General features: G+C 42.8%; 1 protein-coding gene across 3 annotated transcripts in view; it reads right to left on the bottom strand.

Annotated features, from left to right (window-relative positions):
* neto1l (neuropilin (NRP) and tolloid (TLL)-like 1, like) overlaps positions 1-13,176 on the bottom strand; it is a 66,419-nt gene extending 53,243 nt beyond the window's left edge. For all 3 annotated transcript variants that reach the window (XM_078790581.1, XM_058060790.2, XM_058060791.2), the window contains exons 1-5: positions 12,730-13,176; positions 12,574-12,659; positions 12,137-12,193; positions 10,220-10,354; positions 9,896-10,144 (exon numbers count right to left, since the gene is read on the bottom strand). In XM_078790581.1, the coding sequence (XP_078646707.1) occupies positions 9,896-10,144; positions 10,220-10,354; positions 12,137-12,193; positions 12,574-12,601 (469 nt within the window). In that variant the 5' untranslated portion in view covers positions 12,602-12,659; positions 12,730-13,176. The remainder of the gene's footprint in view (positions 1-9,895; positions 10,145-10,219; positions 10,355-12,136; positions 12,194-12,573; positions 12,660-12,729) is intronic.
* Between the last annotated feature and the right edge of the window lie 4,533 nt (positions 13,177-17,709).

The raw sequence follows: 17,709 nt of genomic DNA, 5'->3' as shown, positions 1-17,709 counted from the left end.
CTGATTCATGTTCAGATGGTAATGGTCATGAAACCATTACCATTACCGGAGTATAACACACACACACACGATAGCCGTGGTGTAGATACACGGTTTTCTAATAACCCCCAGCAGTCAGGTTGGTTTACATTAACCTGCAGCCATAACCGGCCACAAAAAAAACAAAAAAAAAACAAAAGCACAACACAACATCTGCGGCTGAACAGCAGGCCTGGCTAACAAACGGCCACAGAGGAGCGGCAGCAGGAGGAAGGCAGGCCGAGCCTCTGATTGATCTGCAGGGTAATTGGCGGGGAGCTACCCAAACAGCCAAAGGAAATAAATATGAGGCATGCTGCTGGATTCTGGGTTAAGTTCCGCGGGGGCGATAAACTCTGACTGCTTGTCCCCGGAGTGAAGGCTCGGCGTCTGATAAGGCGGCGAACATTGGAGGTGGCGCTTTAACGGCCGCGAGCGAGGGAGCGGGGTGCGATAGGGGAACGTGATGGGAAAGGAGTCGGCCAAAGTGGAAGTGGGGCTGAATTGAAGAAAAAAAAAAAAAAAAGAGGAAAAGGTGACTCACGGTTGTGGGCTCCTGTCTCATAAGTGTCGAGAAGCCATGCATCATCTGCGGAGGCAAGCCTGGAAGTGCATGCTGCGACACAGATAAGCTGCACACCGACAACTCCCATTTATGACTTATGGAATCATAACATTCCTTATTTAGGAATGGCATACTTTCATCGCATAGAAAACCATTTGACAATTCTCTTAATACAAATTTCAACATTAGAGCCCTCTAGACATAAAATAACACCCCTATAGCTACCTTTACAATCAGATTTTTTTTTTTTTTTGGATTAATTGACTCTTTTGGAATCATGATGACAAGAAAAGAGATGCGTTCACTGCTTTTACTGGGTGTGGGTGGGGTGAGGGGTGCACCCCCCCCACCGCCCACCACTTCCACAGCTGTAAGATGTGGTAATGGTAATGGTTTAATTTCATTTGAACATCCCATAATCACTTCCACATGTAGAAAAGGAGTAGGAAGAAGCAAAGCTGATTAAATCCTACCCCTCCATCTGGTACTTTTACAATCAGTAACTGTTTATATGTCTATTTGTTCACTTCCTGCTTTCCTAATATGGTTTTTTTTTAGTTTTAATTTAATGTATTTTATTGGTTTCAATTGAATTTAATGTATTTTATTGGTTTTAATTGAATTTAATGTATTTTATTGGTTTAAATTAAATTAAATTAAATTAAATTAAATTAAATTAAATTAAATTAAATTAAATTAAATTAAATTAAATTAAATTAAATTTAATAAAAGGCCTAAATTGAGAGTAGAGTAGGAAGAAGCAAAGCTTATTAAATCCTACCCCTCCATCTGCTACTTTTATACAATCAGTAACTGTTACATTTGTTCACTTCCTGCTTTCCCAATACAGTTTAAGTGTGCCTGCAATGCTAACTCCTCCAGCCCGTCTCCATTTGCAGCACTTTTGAGCAAACGTTGTCCACAAAAAGCTCATTTGCGATGTTTTGTGTGCCAGCCAAGAGTCTTTCTTTCTTTCTTCCTCCGAGTCTGCAGCTTTTTACTTCCAAATGGGCAGACTGCAAAATAAAAGTGTTATTTCCTCTTTGCCAAACCATTCAGGCTGGCAGTATTACTTGGGGGGGGGGGAATTGCATTACACACAAGAAGCATGCATAAAGTGGTCATAATGAAGAACTACACATTTTCCCCGTAGAGGGAAGACAATCAGACAAACAAGCAGCGCCGCTCGGAACAATCTGGGAAAACAACTTGCCGAGAGTGTGACTGGAATTGAACGGAGCGGGAGGTTTCTTGTGCGACGACGCAAGCGAGGCAAAACGGAGCGCATTACTTGACCGCAACCAATTCATAAATGGCCGTTTGGTCTATTAATCAACACATACTGCAATACAAAAGTGATATGTAGTATTCTGGTCACTACATCACTTACATTACCTGAACACTGCAGGAATTCAGCAACTGAGGTTCTCCCTTTTCGTGTGGAAGTGGTAATCTTTTGGCTTATATTGAGGGATTTGCCCAATATCCACCATCCTTATGTCAGACAAGTATGCTATTATCATGTTTACAAATTAAATATCCATCACTGAGGGTGTATTTTATACATAATACAGAGCAGTGATGTGTTCAGAACGACGACAAAAATGGTATATTTTTAGGATTGCGTGGTAGAGCAGGAAAAATAAACTACAATGCTAATGTAGAAAAACACCAGGCTCTGAGAGTACCGTGCAGGAACTCAGCAACTCAGGTTCTCCCTTTTCGTGTGGAAGTGGTAATCTTTTGGCTTATATTGAGGGATTTGCCCAATATCCACCATCCTTATGTCAGACAAGTAATCTATTAATATGTTTACAAATTAAATATCCATCACTGAGGGTGTATTTTATACATAATACAGAGCAGTGATGTGTTCAGAAGATGACAAAAATTGTATATTTTAAGGATTGCGTGGTAGGGCAGGAAAAATAAACTACAATGCTAATGTAGAAAAACACCAGGCTCTGAGAGTACCGTACCCCCCCCCCCACGATAAAACACCACTGTGCATAGTAAGTGCTTCATTGAGCCAAACGTCAGCGAGATCTTAGAATCACAGGCCCAAAAGTGCGAAATAAATGCACCACGGGTGGGGGGGATGGGGGGGGGGGCTTCTGTCTGTTTCTACTCAAATTTAATCTAACTCTTTTCTGTGAATTTAAACTTCACGCCGCCTTGGGGAAGGCAGGAATAGAATTCCACTCTCTTCTCCGGCTCACATACGCGTTAGCAATGTAGGACAGTGTTAAGGAATCGTGCGGTCGGTGGAACATCCGCCTCGCAAAGACAAAGATCGGAAAACTTGGGGCAACCTGTGATTAATGGAATATCTGCTGGAATAGAAATCCACAATATTCTAAATACAAATGTTATGGGGGGGGGGGGGGGTAGCTTGCCGCCATGGTCCGTAACTCCACGGAATTTTCAATTTTCCCAATCTTAAAGTCCAAGCCTCTTCGTGATTGTCTCATCCATCTGTAATCCTGACCATAATCCCATTCCCTTTATTCCGGAACGACTCTCAATCCAGGTGGGGCTTGGCTAGTCTTACATCCATCAGGATCTTTTGGACTGGAGCTTTGCTACACATGACCCCAATTTTAAATCATAGACCAGATCATAATACACCGGGTCTCTAGTACTGGTGGTCCTCGGGTTACGTACAATTTCATCCGAGGTCAGGTCGCAGGGCCAACAGCCCAAGACAAGAAGCAGAGACTTCGATCCACCTGGCAGAACCCGAGGCGTTCCTAGACCGGTTGAGAGACATTCTGGAATTCAACATCCATCAGGATATTTTGGACTGGAGCTTTGCTACACATGACCCCAATTTTAAATCATAGACCAGATCATAGTACACCGGGTCTCTAGTCCTGGTGGTCCTCGGGTTACGTACAATTTCCGTTCCGTGCTGACCATTGTTTGCTGATGGTTTGGTCGCCCGTTTTCCATCTGAGGTCAGGTCACAGGGGCAACAGCCCAAGACAAGAAGCCCAGACTTCCCTCCACCCGGCAGAACTTGAGGCGTTCCTAGACCGGTTGAGAGACATTCTGGAATTCAACATCCATCAGGATATTTTGGACTGGAGCTTTGCTACACATGACCCAAATTTTAAATCATAGACCAGATCATAGTACACCGGGTCTCTAGTACTGGTGGTCCTCGGGTTACGTACAATTTCATCCGAGGTCAGGTCACAGGGGCAACAGCCCAAGACAAGAAGCAGAGACTTCCCTCCACCTGGCAGAACCCGAGGCGTTCCTAGACGGGTTGAGAAACATTCTGGAATTCAACATCCATCAGTATCTTTTGGACTGGAGCTTTGCTACACATGACCCCAATTTTAAATCATAGACCAGATCATAGTACACCGGGTCTCTAGTCCTGGTGGTCCTCGGGTTACGTACAATTTCATCCGAGGTCAGGTCACAGGGGCAACAGCCAAGGACAAGAACCCCAGACTTCCCTCCACTCGGCAGAACCTGAGGCGTTCCCAGACCGGTTAAGAAACATTCTGGAGCCCCTCCAACGTGTCCTGGGTCTTCCGAGGCTTCTTCCCAGTCAGACGTGCCCAGAACATCCCTACCAGATCCCTGAGGCAGCCATCACCGATCCACCTCTCACTCTTAAACAAAACCCAAGGGTACATGAACTCCACCAGTGGGGGCAGCATCTCGACCCGACCTGGAGATGGCAGTCCACCCCGGACCACATCTGCAAAAACCAGAAACCCAGGCCTCTTAGCTTGTTTTGCAATCAAAACATCGCCGATGGACCACCTCCCTGAAACGTTCGGGGAGACGTTACGACATAATGCCATCGACAGATTCAAATCAACACAAAGATTTTCTTCCCGTCACTCACACATACGAGTGACCTGGGGACTGACCAAGTTGGGCAAGTCTCAAACAGTCGGTAAAGCTAATATAGATAAGCTAATATAAAGATACTATTAATGTAACATTTGTACAACCATCTACCAGCCACCGATGTTCATATCGAAGTGAATCGCCACTTGAACCGTCAAGTGTAAATATCGCCACAAAGTGTAAATATCGCCACAAAGTGTAAATATCGCCACAAGTCACTTTTTCAACAGCAGGTCTTGGCCTCACAAAAGATCCAAATGGGGGGGGGTAGAACTCCGTATTTGCTCAGGCTTTGCACCGAGAGGGCGAAACGCTGCTTGATCTTCCAATCTGGTGAATTTCAAAGCTCCGCTCCGCTTCGCCAGACGACCTGAGGAGCGGAATAAAAAAAAAAATCCCACAAATACGCTCATAAAAAGCTTGCATTTAAGACTTCCAAGACTTCCAAGACAGGATCCCTGTTGGGATTATTGACCTTGGCAGCAGGAGGAAGATGTTCCCGACTCGGAGATGACTCATTCTTTTGTGTCATCAAACAACGGACAATGCTGCATTTGGGATGGGTGAGAATTCCCAGGCGGGATCTTAACATGAAGCTTGAAGATATCATGGAGCATGAACGCAACACGGCTGTGGAAGCATGCTGGCAGAATGCAAAGAAGTTTTTTTTTTTTTGACTGAAGGGGAGTAAAAGTAGCTGATTCATGGCAACTTTATTGCTCCTGCCCCCCCCCCATACACCCCCCCTCCTTCTCATTCATTCAGCAGAGCGTGTGAATTAACACGGTTAGAGCAGCTGCAGATGCGAAACACGATTGGACTTCAAGTGAATACTTTGTATAATTACGCCAAGCGCACTCCTGAGATAACAGTTGTATTTTTTACTTCGTGTCCTCCAAAAGTAATTGAACAGTGAGGCCAGTTGCTGTACTAAAGTATTGGAGAAGTGTTTCCCAGTTGGGTTCGATTGCATTGCTTATTCCATTCATAAACAGCACTGAATATCCATGCTCTGTTTCCTGTCTAGGCTACATTTAGAGGTGAAAACAACATAAAAATGAGTATAAAAGTTGAATCTGAGACCCGTCAGTAAGCGAATCAAATAACCGCGTCGCTGGAAGCCAGAAAATATGGTAATGGTAATGGTTTAATTTCATTTGAACATGCATCAGATTACCATTGAATGCATCACATAATCAGTTCTCAAAGTAGGAAGAAGCAAAGTTTATTAAATACTACCCCTCTATCTGGTACTTTTACAATCAGTAACTGTTACATTTGTTCACTTCCTGCTTTCCTAATATAGTTCAATTTAATTTAATTTAATTTAATTTAATTTAATTTAATTTAATTTAATTTAATTTAATTTAATTTAATTTAATTTAATTTAATTTAATTTAATTTAATTTAATTTAGCATTATTTTATCTGTTTGAAGATGAACTATATCACACCAGGAATAATCACTATGATACAATATCAACTGAATACAAGTGAAAGCTCCAGAAAACCCAAATGCTCAATTTATGCCGTCGACGTTATCCACTGCTCTCTATTCAATCCCAACTAACCTCTACTGTCCCCTCAACACTTGTTGTAAGCGCTCTTCAGTACAGCTGCCATTATTATCCGTGAAAGGAGGAGCAGATGGAGGCTTCCATTGGACACTTTCAAGTGGATATGCCGTTATTTGTGTATATTACGTTATACTTATCCATGTTGTGGGTAAGTATGTAGTGTTAAGTATCTCATTGCACACTGAAATTCTGATGTTTTTTTCCCCCCATAATGGAGCATAAGTCATATTTATTTTGAGATTTCATGCAAGAACAGGGAACTGGAGAGGGAAGTTATTGAACTTCACAATAAGCCAACAAGCTCAACAAACAAGTTCACCGAGATCCCGATCTCATACCACAATCCATTGAAAGCCATTTCCACCAGCATCATATTTGTTGCATTTTGGTGCAACATGGTGTACTTCGTGTCTATACCAAGCCAAGCATTTTTATAAAATATATAAACAAAACATATAACAAGAAGGCTGGTGACATATTATCGGGCATGAAAAAGTATTATATACATTTATAGCGATTCATTGGTTCCAGATCAGGCCATAATAAGTATATTTCCTACAAGTAGGATTAATTCACTTATTTAAGTTAACAACTACTGCAATATGTTTAACATTAGAGCCCTCTCAACATGAAAATAACACCCCTATAGTCACATGTACACTCATATTATGGCAAAAACAAAACATAAGACCGAGACCTGCATGTTTGGGAACGTTCCTTGTTGTTGTTATTAAAAGATGGGCCATTTTAGCATTTAGCATGTCATGCTTTCACGAACAATGTTTTTTTTTATATAAAATGTACTGAACGAAAAGGTCTTTTTTTAAACTAATAATAGGCTGTATTTAAGCACAAAACAGTAGGATTTATTACTTTGTATGATTCTGAAAAAAAACATGATTGAGTGAAGTCATCAAATTTGAAGTGGCGAAGGATTACTGTAATTTGAACGCCGCTCAAACAACATTTAACAATCTTTTCTGCATGGAAATTGCTGAAAAGTTAAGTTAAGTTAAATATATTGTGGCTGCTTTTCATAAACAAAACAGCTACCAGCTGATTGGACTTGGAAGTTATGAAGCCGACTCCATAGCTTGGACCGCTGTTCACGTGGGAAAAGCGGGACTCATCCAGGCCTAAACGCTGCTGGTATTCAGCAACAATATGGAGGACACGCTTGCCAAAAGTGTCTTTAAGACTTCAGAATCATCCTTTTGACTTAGCACGTCATTATCATCAAAACAGGATTCATGCATCCCCTGCTGATGATATGACTTTGGCCGCCGCCGGGCTGCGGAACTTCAACATCCTTTGGCGAAACGACTACGCAGTTAGAAGACAATTCCACGCTCGTATAGCTTAAAGAGGAACGCATACCGAGACATTCATCATTCATACCCACTGGCTGCATGTCACCATTAAGGAGAAGAATCACTGCAGGTTCTCGACAAACCATTTCACATCCGAATGCGGTTTCCTTCCACCGCTCGGATGTTTCCGGATGTTTTCCACACCACCCATGAATTGAATACTTCATATTTACTTATCAGGACAAGCTGGCGTTGTGTTTACAATCAGTTGACTATCAGGACTCCAGCAGATAGCATTAATGCAGCGCTGGCGTGGAAATAGGAGTTCAGAACATTCACAGAGAGCTCCTCCCGGGGTTGTACCCTTGTTATCAATCCCGCACACAGGTGTAGCGACATTCGGTACTCCGGTTTCCTCCCACATTCCAAAAACATGCTAGGTTAATTAGCAACTCCAAATTGTCCATAGGTATGAATGTGAGTGTGAATGGTTGTTTGTCTATATGTGCCCTGTGATTGGCTGGCCACCAGTCCAGGGTGTACCCCGCCTCTCGCCCCAAATACAGCTGGGATAGGCTCCAGCACCCCTGTGACCCTCATGAGAAAAATGCGGTAGAAAATGAATGAATGAGTTTCCAACCTTATAAATGTATTTAACATTATTAGAGCCCTCCAGAAAGGAACTAGCACCCCTATATTCAACTTTACACAGAATAAGACTTATAATTAATTTTTTACATCCTGTGGTTTATTTATTATTTATTCTTCTAATTCTAGGCTGCACGGTGGCTCGAGTGGTTAACGTAGTGGCCTCACAGCTAGGAGACCTGAGTTCAATTCCACCCTCGGCCATCTCTGTGTGGAGTTTGCATGTTCTCCCCGTGCATGCGTGGGTTTTCTCCGGGTAGTCCGGTTTCCTCCCACATTCCAAAAACATGCTAGGTTAATTAGCGACTCCAAATTGTCCATAGGTATGAATGTGAGTGTGAATGGTTGTTTGTCTATATGTGCCCTGTGATTGGCTGGCCACTAGTCCAGGGTGTACCCCGCCTCTCGCCCCAAGAAGACAGCTGGGATATGCTCCAGCACCCCCGACCCTCGTGAGGATAAGCAGTAGAACATTAATGAATTAATGGTACCTTTTGGGTGTTAAGTTGCTGTGTGATGAGGTAAATGTTGTTTATAAGATGACACCATGAGTCAGACGTGCAGGCCTCACAGCTAGGAGACCAGGGTTCAATTCCACCCTCGGCCATCTCTGTGTGGAGTTTATTATGTTCTCCCCGTGCATGCGTGGGTTTTTTCCGGGTACTCCGGTTTCCTCCCACATTACCAAAAACATGCTAGGTTAATTAGCCACTCCAAATTGTCCATAGGTATGAATGTGAGTGTGAATGGTTGTTTGTCTATATGTGCCCTGTGATTGGCTGGCCACCAGTCCAGGGTGTACCCCGCCTCTCGCCCGAAGACAGCTGGGATAGGCTCCAGCACCCCTCGCGAGGATAAGCGGTAGAAAATTAATGAATTAATGGTACCTTTTGGGTGTTAAGTTGCTGTGTGATGAGGTAAATGTTGTTTATAAGATGACACCATGAGTCAGACGTGCAGGCCTCACGGCTAGGAGACCAGGGTTCAATTCCACCCTCGGCCATCTCTGTGTGGAGTTTATTATGTTCTCCCTGTGCATGCGTGGGTTTTCTCCGGGTACTCCGGTTTCCTCCCACATTACCAAAAACATGCTAGGTTAATTAGCCACTCCAAATTGTCCATTGGTATGAATGTGAGTGTGAATGGTTGTTTGTCTATATGTGCCCTGTGATTGGCTGGCCACCAGTCCAGGGTGTGCCCCGCCTCTACCCCGCGACCCTCGTGAGGATAACCGGTAGAAAATTAATTAATTAATGGGGTGTTAAGTTGCTGTGTGATGAGGTAAATGTTGTTTAGCGGTTTCCTCCCACATTCAAAAAACATGCTAGATTAATTAGTGACTCTAAATTGTCCATAGGTATGAATGTGAGTGTGAATGGTTGTTTGTCTATATGTGTCCAGGGTGTACCGCGCCTCTCGCCCAAAGACAGCTGGGATAGGCTCCAGCACCCCCGCGACCCTTGTGAGGAAAAGCGGTAGAAAATGAATGAATGAGTGAACAATCCATGGGAAGTTAAGCATGATTGCATAACTCCACTAATGCAACACTGGCGTGGAATGTATAGAAAGAGTACTCGGAATTTTCCCCTTCCTGTTCTAAAATTGCAGCAAGTAGAAGGTGGTTTTCCAAATAGCTGGAATGTCGTTTCAGCTTTTTCCGTGTCTGTGAAGTGACACAACTCCACTCGACTCCAGCCGCAAAAACACAGAGCAGCTTGGCCAGTCCTCGGAGCGCCGAGCCAATGATAGTATACGTCCAATGGAAAGAGACAGGCAATCGATATCACTACACCAGGCAGAGTCCCTGGATGATACTTGTTATTCAGCGTGAGGCCGCCAGTAACAGCTTCTCACGGAGGAACAAGCCGATTGACCGGCGCCGCACCGCAAAAAACAAAGCAGACTCACCTGCGGTGAAGTTGTAGCTCGCCGAAAATCCCACCGCCTCCAGTTCGCCGTCCGTTACAAATTTTATCCACAAGTACCGCCCGCTACTTCTGATATCCGGCGGGCTTTGCTGACCGCAGTAGCGTCCCAGCATCGGAGAGAAGCCGAAAGGTCCATCCCGAACCTCGATGTTGTCAAATTTACATTCCCAAGAGGACTCGATGGAGTACTGCTCCTCAAAGTGGAGCTCGATGCACTGCCTGGGGGGCGCTGGAAGACACGGTTGATGACATCGTAAACGTGCAACAGCAATTAAAATGAAAACACGACTTCGGACGTCCTTACCTTCAAGGATGTAAACACACTCTGTATCGGGGGGGTATTTGTTGGGGTAATTGGGAGACGTAAAAAGGCCGCCTTCTGGTTCTTTCACCCATGTTCCACATTGCCCGGCTGGCTTCACCCCGGAATTGTTTTTCACTGAAACACAAACATTTGGCTTTTTTTTTATGTTCTCAAGTTGTTGATTTTTTTCCCTCAAAAATAGAATAAATCGTAGTTAAAATCATAGCCAAAAAAATAAGCATAATTCAGCTAATTCTATGTATTTTTGCTGAAATTATGCATTTTCAGGCATAATGAAGTAAAATGCATTTATAAGGTATTTGCAAGACTCATTTGAAAGACGTGATACTCCATGTAGTAGTCTGCACTGGCCACTAGGTGTCAGTAATGTGGAAGTAATGGGATTACAGGGGTGTTATGTATAGAGGGCTCCAAATAAAATATTAAGAGGTTTTCAGTATTGATATATTGATAATTCTAATATATTTCTTGCCTAAAGTAAATATGTTGACGCATAAGAATGACTAAATTAACTAAAATACAAATATAGGGCATATTAAGTCGCATTGAATAACAAGGTGTTGACATGTAGTGTTCCACAATGGCCACTAGGTGTCAGTAATGTGGACATAATGGGATTACAGGGGTGTTATGCATAGAGGGCTCTAATAAAAATATTAAGAGGTTTTCAGTGCTCTGCGAAAATACTATATTGATAATTCTAATATATTTATTGCCTAAAGTAAATATGTTTACGCATAAGAATGGATAAATGAACTAAAATACAAATATAAGGCATATGAAGTCGCATTGAATAACAAGGTGTTGACATGTAGTGTTCCACAATGGCCACTAGGTGTCAGTAAAGTGGAAGTAATGGGATTACAGGGGTGTTATGTATAGAAGGCTCTAAATAAATTATTAAGAGGTTTTTAAGTATTGATATATTGATAATTCTAATATATTTATTGCCTAAAGTAAATATGTTTACGCATAAGAATGGCTAAATGAACTAAAATATAAATATAAGGCGTATGAAGTCGCATTGAATAACAAGGTGTTGACATGTAGTGCTCCACAATGGCCACTAGGTGTCAATAATGTGGACATAATGGGATTACAGGGGTGTTATGTATAGAAGGCTCTAAATAAATTATTAAGAGGTTTTTAAGTATTGATATATTGATAATTCTAATATATTTATTGCCTAAAGTAAATATGTTTACGCATAAGAATGGCTAAATGAACTAAAATATAAATATAAGGCGTATGAAGTCGCATTGAATAACAAGGCGTTGACATGTAGTGTTCCACAATGGCCACTAGGTGTCAGTAATGTGGACATAATGGGATTACAGGGGTGTTATGCATAGAGGGCTCTAATAAAAATATTAAGAGGTTTTCAGTGCTCTGCGAAAATACTATATTGATAATTCTAATATATTTATTGCCTAAAGTAAATATGTTGACGCATAAGAATGGCTAAATGAACTAAAATACAAATATAAGGCATATGAAGTCGCATTGAATAACAAGGTGTTGATATGTAGTGTTCTACAATGGCCACTAGGTGTCAGTAATGTCCTATTAATGAGACAATCGCCATGGCAGGAAGTACTGCACAGAATAGGAAGTTTATGTAAGTAAGTAAAGTGACTATAGGGGTGTAATTTCACGTCTAGAGGGCTCTACTAATGTTACAAACCGTACTATGAAAAAACCTCATTCATAATAATAATTAATCTTTGTGGAAATTCGCCAAGTGTACATGCCATTGCTTCTTCTATGGTTATAACTGCAGTTTCCCTTTGTGTGCGTCTTCTGTTCCACTGAACAAAACTCAAGGTTCCACCAAAGCTAAAGCTAACACAACAGTGTGTCCTGGCTGGTCCAGCAATGCCGGTGTGGGTTTCTTACCTGCTGTCTCTTTCTTTGTTGCACCAGACAAGCCAAGTAGGAGAAGACCTGCAACAACTGGAATAATAACAATAATAATAATAATAATAATAATAAACAACAGCCTTTGTTAGCTCCATAATGGAAGGATTGTGTGTAATATACCTTTAAATATTGATATTTTAAATATCCATACAGTGCCAGTCAAAAGTTTGGAGACAATTGTTGATGCTGTTTAATGAGAAAGTGGATCCAAACTTTTGATTGCTAAATTCATACTCATCTACAACTTATATTTCATAGTACTCATTTATAGATGACTGCTGTTTACATGATTTCCAGTAAATGCTGTATTAAGATAATTTGTGGTCCAGAAATTAAAAAAAAAACAACTCACATTTCCTGCTTCTATTTTAATGTGAATTGAAACCAGTTTAAGCCAGATGTAAATAGCTTACCGTAATGGAAGCTGTGTCCATGTACCATGTCTGTTCCTTTCGCAAACGGCTGCAGACTCAACTAATTCCATTTAGATGTGGGAGTACTTAAGGAGAGAAGAAAAAGAGGTGAGTTGTTTTTGAAGGGGGTCAGGATTCACCGGAAGGCACTCGTACCTTTTTTGAAAAAAAAATCTCCTCAATGCAGTCCTGAAGGAAGACCAACTAATCTCCGCTTTCATACAAGACCAGAAACAGTTCCAGGAGAAGACACACGCTTGGTGTTGATGTCCATCCAAACGTCTCCAAAGCGCTGCGGTGCACTGAAAGGATTAATGGTCCCGTCATGAGCCCAGCTCCGATCGCTCCACCTTTGCGAGCTTCAGGCAAAGAATCGAACATCAGGCAGCCTCGTTGATGTCCTCTTTGGTCCCCTCATCGGGAAACGAGGAGGAGAGGCGAGATGGAAAAAAACGCGTAAGCCTCATCTCATCCGCATCTTCATCTTCCCCGCAAGCGCCGTGCGTAAAGATCATCCAGGAAGGAACCAAGTTGTGTCCCTGCAAAAGAATCCAATGATGTTGCGTGTGTGCGCATCGGGGAGCTGGATCAAGTGGAGAGACTCTGCAGCCGAAGCGGAGTTCTTGTACCCCCCACTCCTCCTCCTCCCCACTCCACTCCTCCTCCTCCTCTTCCCAATGCTCCTCATTCAACACAACAGCGGACCAATGCGCCACAATCCTCAACGCATGCATTGCAAAAAAAAAAAAAACACACAAAAAAAACTTGCACGCTCGGCAACCAGGAAGTGGAGTTGAGGCTCAGGATGTGCACGCGTGCGTGTGCGTGAAACTGCGGAAGGCACCCACAGCCAGTGTGCATGGAATGAAGGAGGTAAGGAGGGAAAAAAAAGGAGGCAATGAGGTGAAAAAATTGGATAAACAAGCAAAAGAAAACAAGCTATCACCCCCCCCCCCACGCTCCCCCCTCCCACCCACCACTAAATCAAGTTATGTATGTCTAAACCTTCAAATCTTACATGTTAATGAATTTACTCGCATTATGACAACAATGGAACTTGACGACCAATCAGTAAAAATGAACGCTACCCGTAACAAGAACCCACAAATTTTCACGCCAGACGGCCATTTTGTAAATTCATTATCCCCACGAGGGTCACTGGAGCCTATCCCAGCTGTCTTTGAACAAGAGGCGGGGTACACCCTGGACTGGTGGCCAGCCAATCACAGGGCACATATAGACAAACAACCATTCACACTCACATTCATACCTATGGACAATTTGGAGTCGCTAATTAACCTAGCATGTTTTTTGGAATGTGGGAGGAAACCGGAGTACTCGGAAAAAACCCACACATGCACGGAGAGAACATGCAAACTCCACACAGAGAGATAGCCGAGGGTGGAATTGAACCCAGGTCTCCTAGCCGTGAGGCCTACACGTCTGACTCATGGTGTCATCTTACAAACAACATTTAACTCATCACACAGCAACTTAACACCCAAAAGGTACCATTAATTCATTAATTTTTTAATTTTTAGCCGAGGGTGGAATTGAACCCTGGTCTCCTACCCGTGAGGCCTGCACGTCTGACTCATGGTGTCATCTTACAAACAACATTTAACTCATCACACAGCAACTTAACACCCAAAAGGTACCATTAATTCATTAATTTTTTAATTTTTAGCCGAGGGTGGAATTGAACCCTGGTCTCCTAGCCGTGAGGCCTGCACGTCTGACTCATGGTGTCATCTTACAAACAACATTTACCTCATCACACAGCAACTTAACACCCAAAAGGTACCATTAATTCATTAATTTTTTAATTTTTAGCCGAGGGTGGAATTGAACCCTGGTCTCCTAGCCGTGAGGCCTGCACGTCAGACTCATGGTGTCATCTTACAAACAACATTTACCTCATCACACAGCAACTTAACACCCAAAAGGTACCATTAATTCATTAATTTTTTAATTTTTAGCCGAGGGTGGAATTGAACCCTGGTCTCCTAGCCGTGAGGCCTGCACGTCTGACTCATGGTGTCATCTTACAAACAACATTTACCTAATCACACAGCAACTTAACACCCAAAAGGTACCATTAATTCATTAATTTTTTAATTTTTAGCCGAGGGTGGAATTGAACCCTGGTCTCCTAGCCGTGAGGCCTGCACGTCTGACTCATGGTGTCATCTTACAAACAACATTTACCTCATCACACAGCAACTTAACACCCAAAAGGTACCATTAATTCATTAATTTTTTAATTTTTAGCCGAGGGTGGAATTGAACCCTGGTCTCCTAGCCGTGAGGCCTGCACGTCTGACTCATGGTGTCATCTTACAAACAATATTTACCTCATCACACAGCAACTTAACACCCAAAAGGTACCATTAATTCATAATTTTTTTAATTTTTAGCCGAGGGTGGAATTGAACCCTGGTCTCCTAGCCGTGAGGCCTGCACGTCTGACTCATGGTGTCATCTTACAAACAACATTTACCTCATCACACAGCAACTTAACACCCAAAAGGTACCATTAATTCATAAATTTAAAATTTTTAGCCGAGGGTGGAATTGAACCCAGGTCTCCTGGCTGTGAGGTCTGCGCGCTAACCACTCGAACACCGTGCAGCCTGCACTCCAGTGGCCATCCCAGGGGAGTGGGGAACAATTTTGACAAACGCGGCTCTGTGGTGCGGAACATTACTTCAACCCAACCGCTGTTTCCACTCGGACTCATTTCGCTGCAGCACACAACTTCCCAAGTGGAGGTGACGTCAATAAAAGTGTAGGTAGGTTTTCCGTGATGACTTTGGTCACTTACTGTGAATTCTGTAGCGTTATTCAGCACATAAATCTGTTTGTAGCTGCGTGAGCGAGCACGTAAACAAAAGAAGTCGAGCGTTAAAACAAGCGACTGCGTGGCCAACACGCGAACCCACCAGGGCCACCGTCAAACAAGCAAGCACAAACGCTGCATCCACTGTGGAAGTATCCCCCCCCACCATCCACCCGGCGTGTCGTGGCTCTCACACCTGATGACAAAGCTGATCAAAGGGGGCCGGGGGAGTCAGGAGGGGCTCCAAAAATAGTCTTGGCACCCGGCAGACAATATCCATCTTCAGATATATTCTTGCTGCAGAGAGAGACTCTTGCTCCCTATCGCTATCTAACGCTCTCCGTATGCTAATGTTACTGGTTAGCATTCACAGGACTCTTTGTATCTGCTTAAAATAACGCCGTTGAATCAAGCAGCCTCGGGCAACCACCACGGGTACTTTTTAAAAACAAATGTTTTCTCCTCTACGGCTTGGAAAAAAACAAAAAACAATCTGTCCGCACTAAGAGAGCTTGTCCCTGGGAAATTTTTAAGCCGCAGAGCAACCAGGTGGCGCTATAACCCACCCACCTCGTACTTCGGTACATTATTTAAAAAAAAAACAAAAAAAAAAACCTTAAACTGTATTATGGAAAGCAGGAAGTGAACAAATGTAACAGTTACTGATTGTAAAAAAAAAAAATATATATATTCATAAAAAATACCTTAAACCATATTAGGAAAGCAGGAAGTGAACAAATGTAACAGTTACTGATTATAAAAAAAATTAAAATAAAAATTAAAAAAATGAAAAAAATACCTTAAACTATATTAGGAAAGCAGGAAGTGAACAAACCCCAAACCAAACCAAAACCCCCAAAACGAACAAAACTCGCCCTGGTTTCTGTCCCTGTGTCAGTTCAACATGAACCGCTGGGTTATATGGATATCTGACTACTTTTCATGATAAGGGGGCCATGATAAAACATGTTTGGTTGGACTCAATCAAGCATTTTGAAATGATGAATACAGCCTTCCCGCTGCTGCTATTTACTTAGCTTACTTACTCCTCCTGTGCAAAAAAAGAAGAGCCTAAGAAGGGCAGACTCGCATGCCCGGACACCCAAAGCTATTTGAAATCAGGTGATAAGCGTATTAAACGGAATACTGGACATTTTATTTTTATTTTGGTGCATTTCATTCAAAACGGTCTGTTCTATTGACGGCAGCTCCCCAAAGTACAATGACTTTTGGTTCCGGATTGATTTGGGCGGTCGCTGTGTGATAAACAGGTCAAGGGCCCCCGCTAAAAGGGCGTCTAATTCATTGGTGGGAACACAACACTTCAAGTGATTTGTAAACAATAACAGATATTACATTACCAGCAGTTGCAATTAGAGTTGACAAAAAAAAGATTCATTCTACAATAAAATAAAGGGGGTCGCAAAACCCCCAAAACGAACAAAACTCGCCCTTGTTTATGTCCCTGTGTCAGTTCAACATGGTTGCCCTTTGTCGTCATGTTTTGTCACAACACCATCCCTTCCTTCCGCAGTGCGCAGGTGTCGCGCTCCCTTTGTGAACACATGAGGGAGTGGGAAATCTCGGAACTATTTTCCGCTAATATTATTCGGCACCGGCTAATCTGTTGCATTGACTGATTTAATGGACCTGGGATTTAGTCCCCCCCCCCCACGCCAGGATGGGAACTAAAGGCACTCAATTTATCGCGATTGTGCAATTAACTTCCATGACGCTTCTTCACTCAACATGGCACAAAGGCACAGCTGAAAAGATGATAGCCGAGACAATAATACAGGATGTTCCCGTCCGCAGAAAACACCGCACATTTTCCTAAGACTATGTGGTCAAAAGTATTGGGTCACTAGGTGATTGCAAATGTTTTCCTCATCATACAGCAACTTAACACCCAAAAGGTAACCATTAATTCATTCATTTTCTACCGCTCATCCTCACAAGGGTCGCAGGGGTGCTGGAGCCTATCCCAGCTGCCTTTGTGAGAGAGGCGGGGTACACTCTGGACTGGTGGCCAGCCAATCACAGGGCACATATAGACAAACAACCATTCACACTCACATTCATACCTATGGACAATTTGGAGTCGCTAATTAACCTAGCATGTTTTTTGGAATGTGGGAGGAAACCGGAGTCCACGGAGAAAACCCACGCATGCAAACTCCACACAGAGATGGCCGAGGGTGGGATCGAACTCGGGTCTCCTAGCACACTAACCACTTGAACACCGTGCAGCCCTACATGAGTGCTAAACTAGCAAAAACATTCAATGCACGGCTAAA

The sequence above is a fragment of the Doryrhamphus excisus genome, linkage group LG5 (genome assembly GCF_037039965.1).
Source record: "Doryrhamphus excisus strain RoL-2023G ecotype Guam linkage group LG5, RoL_Dexc_Guam_v1.1, whole genome shotgun sequence".
In the NCBI taxonomy this organism is placed as follows: domain Eukaryota; kingdom Metazoa; phylum Chordata; class Actinopteri; order Syngnathiformes; family Syngnathidae; genus Doryrhamphus; species Doryrhamphus excisus.
The sequence above is the reverse complement of the archived record's forward strand: the minus strand, read 5'-3'. Positions and strand labels throughout refer to the sequence as shown.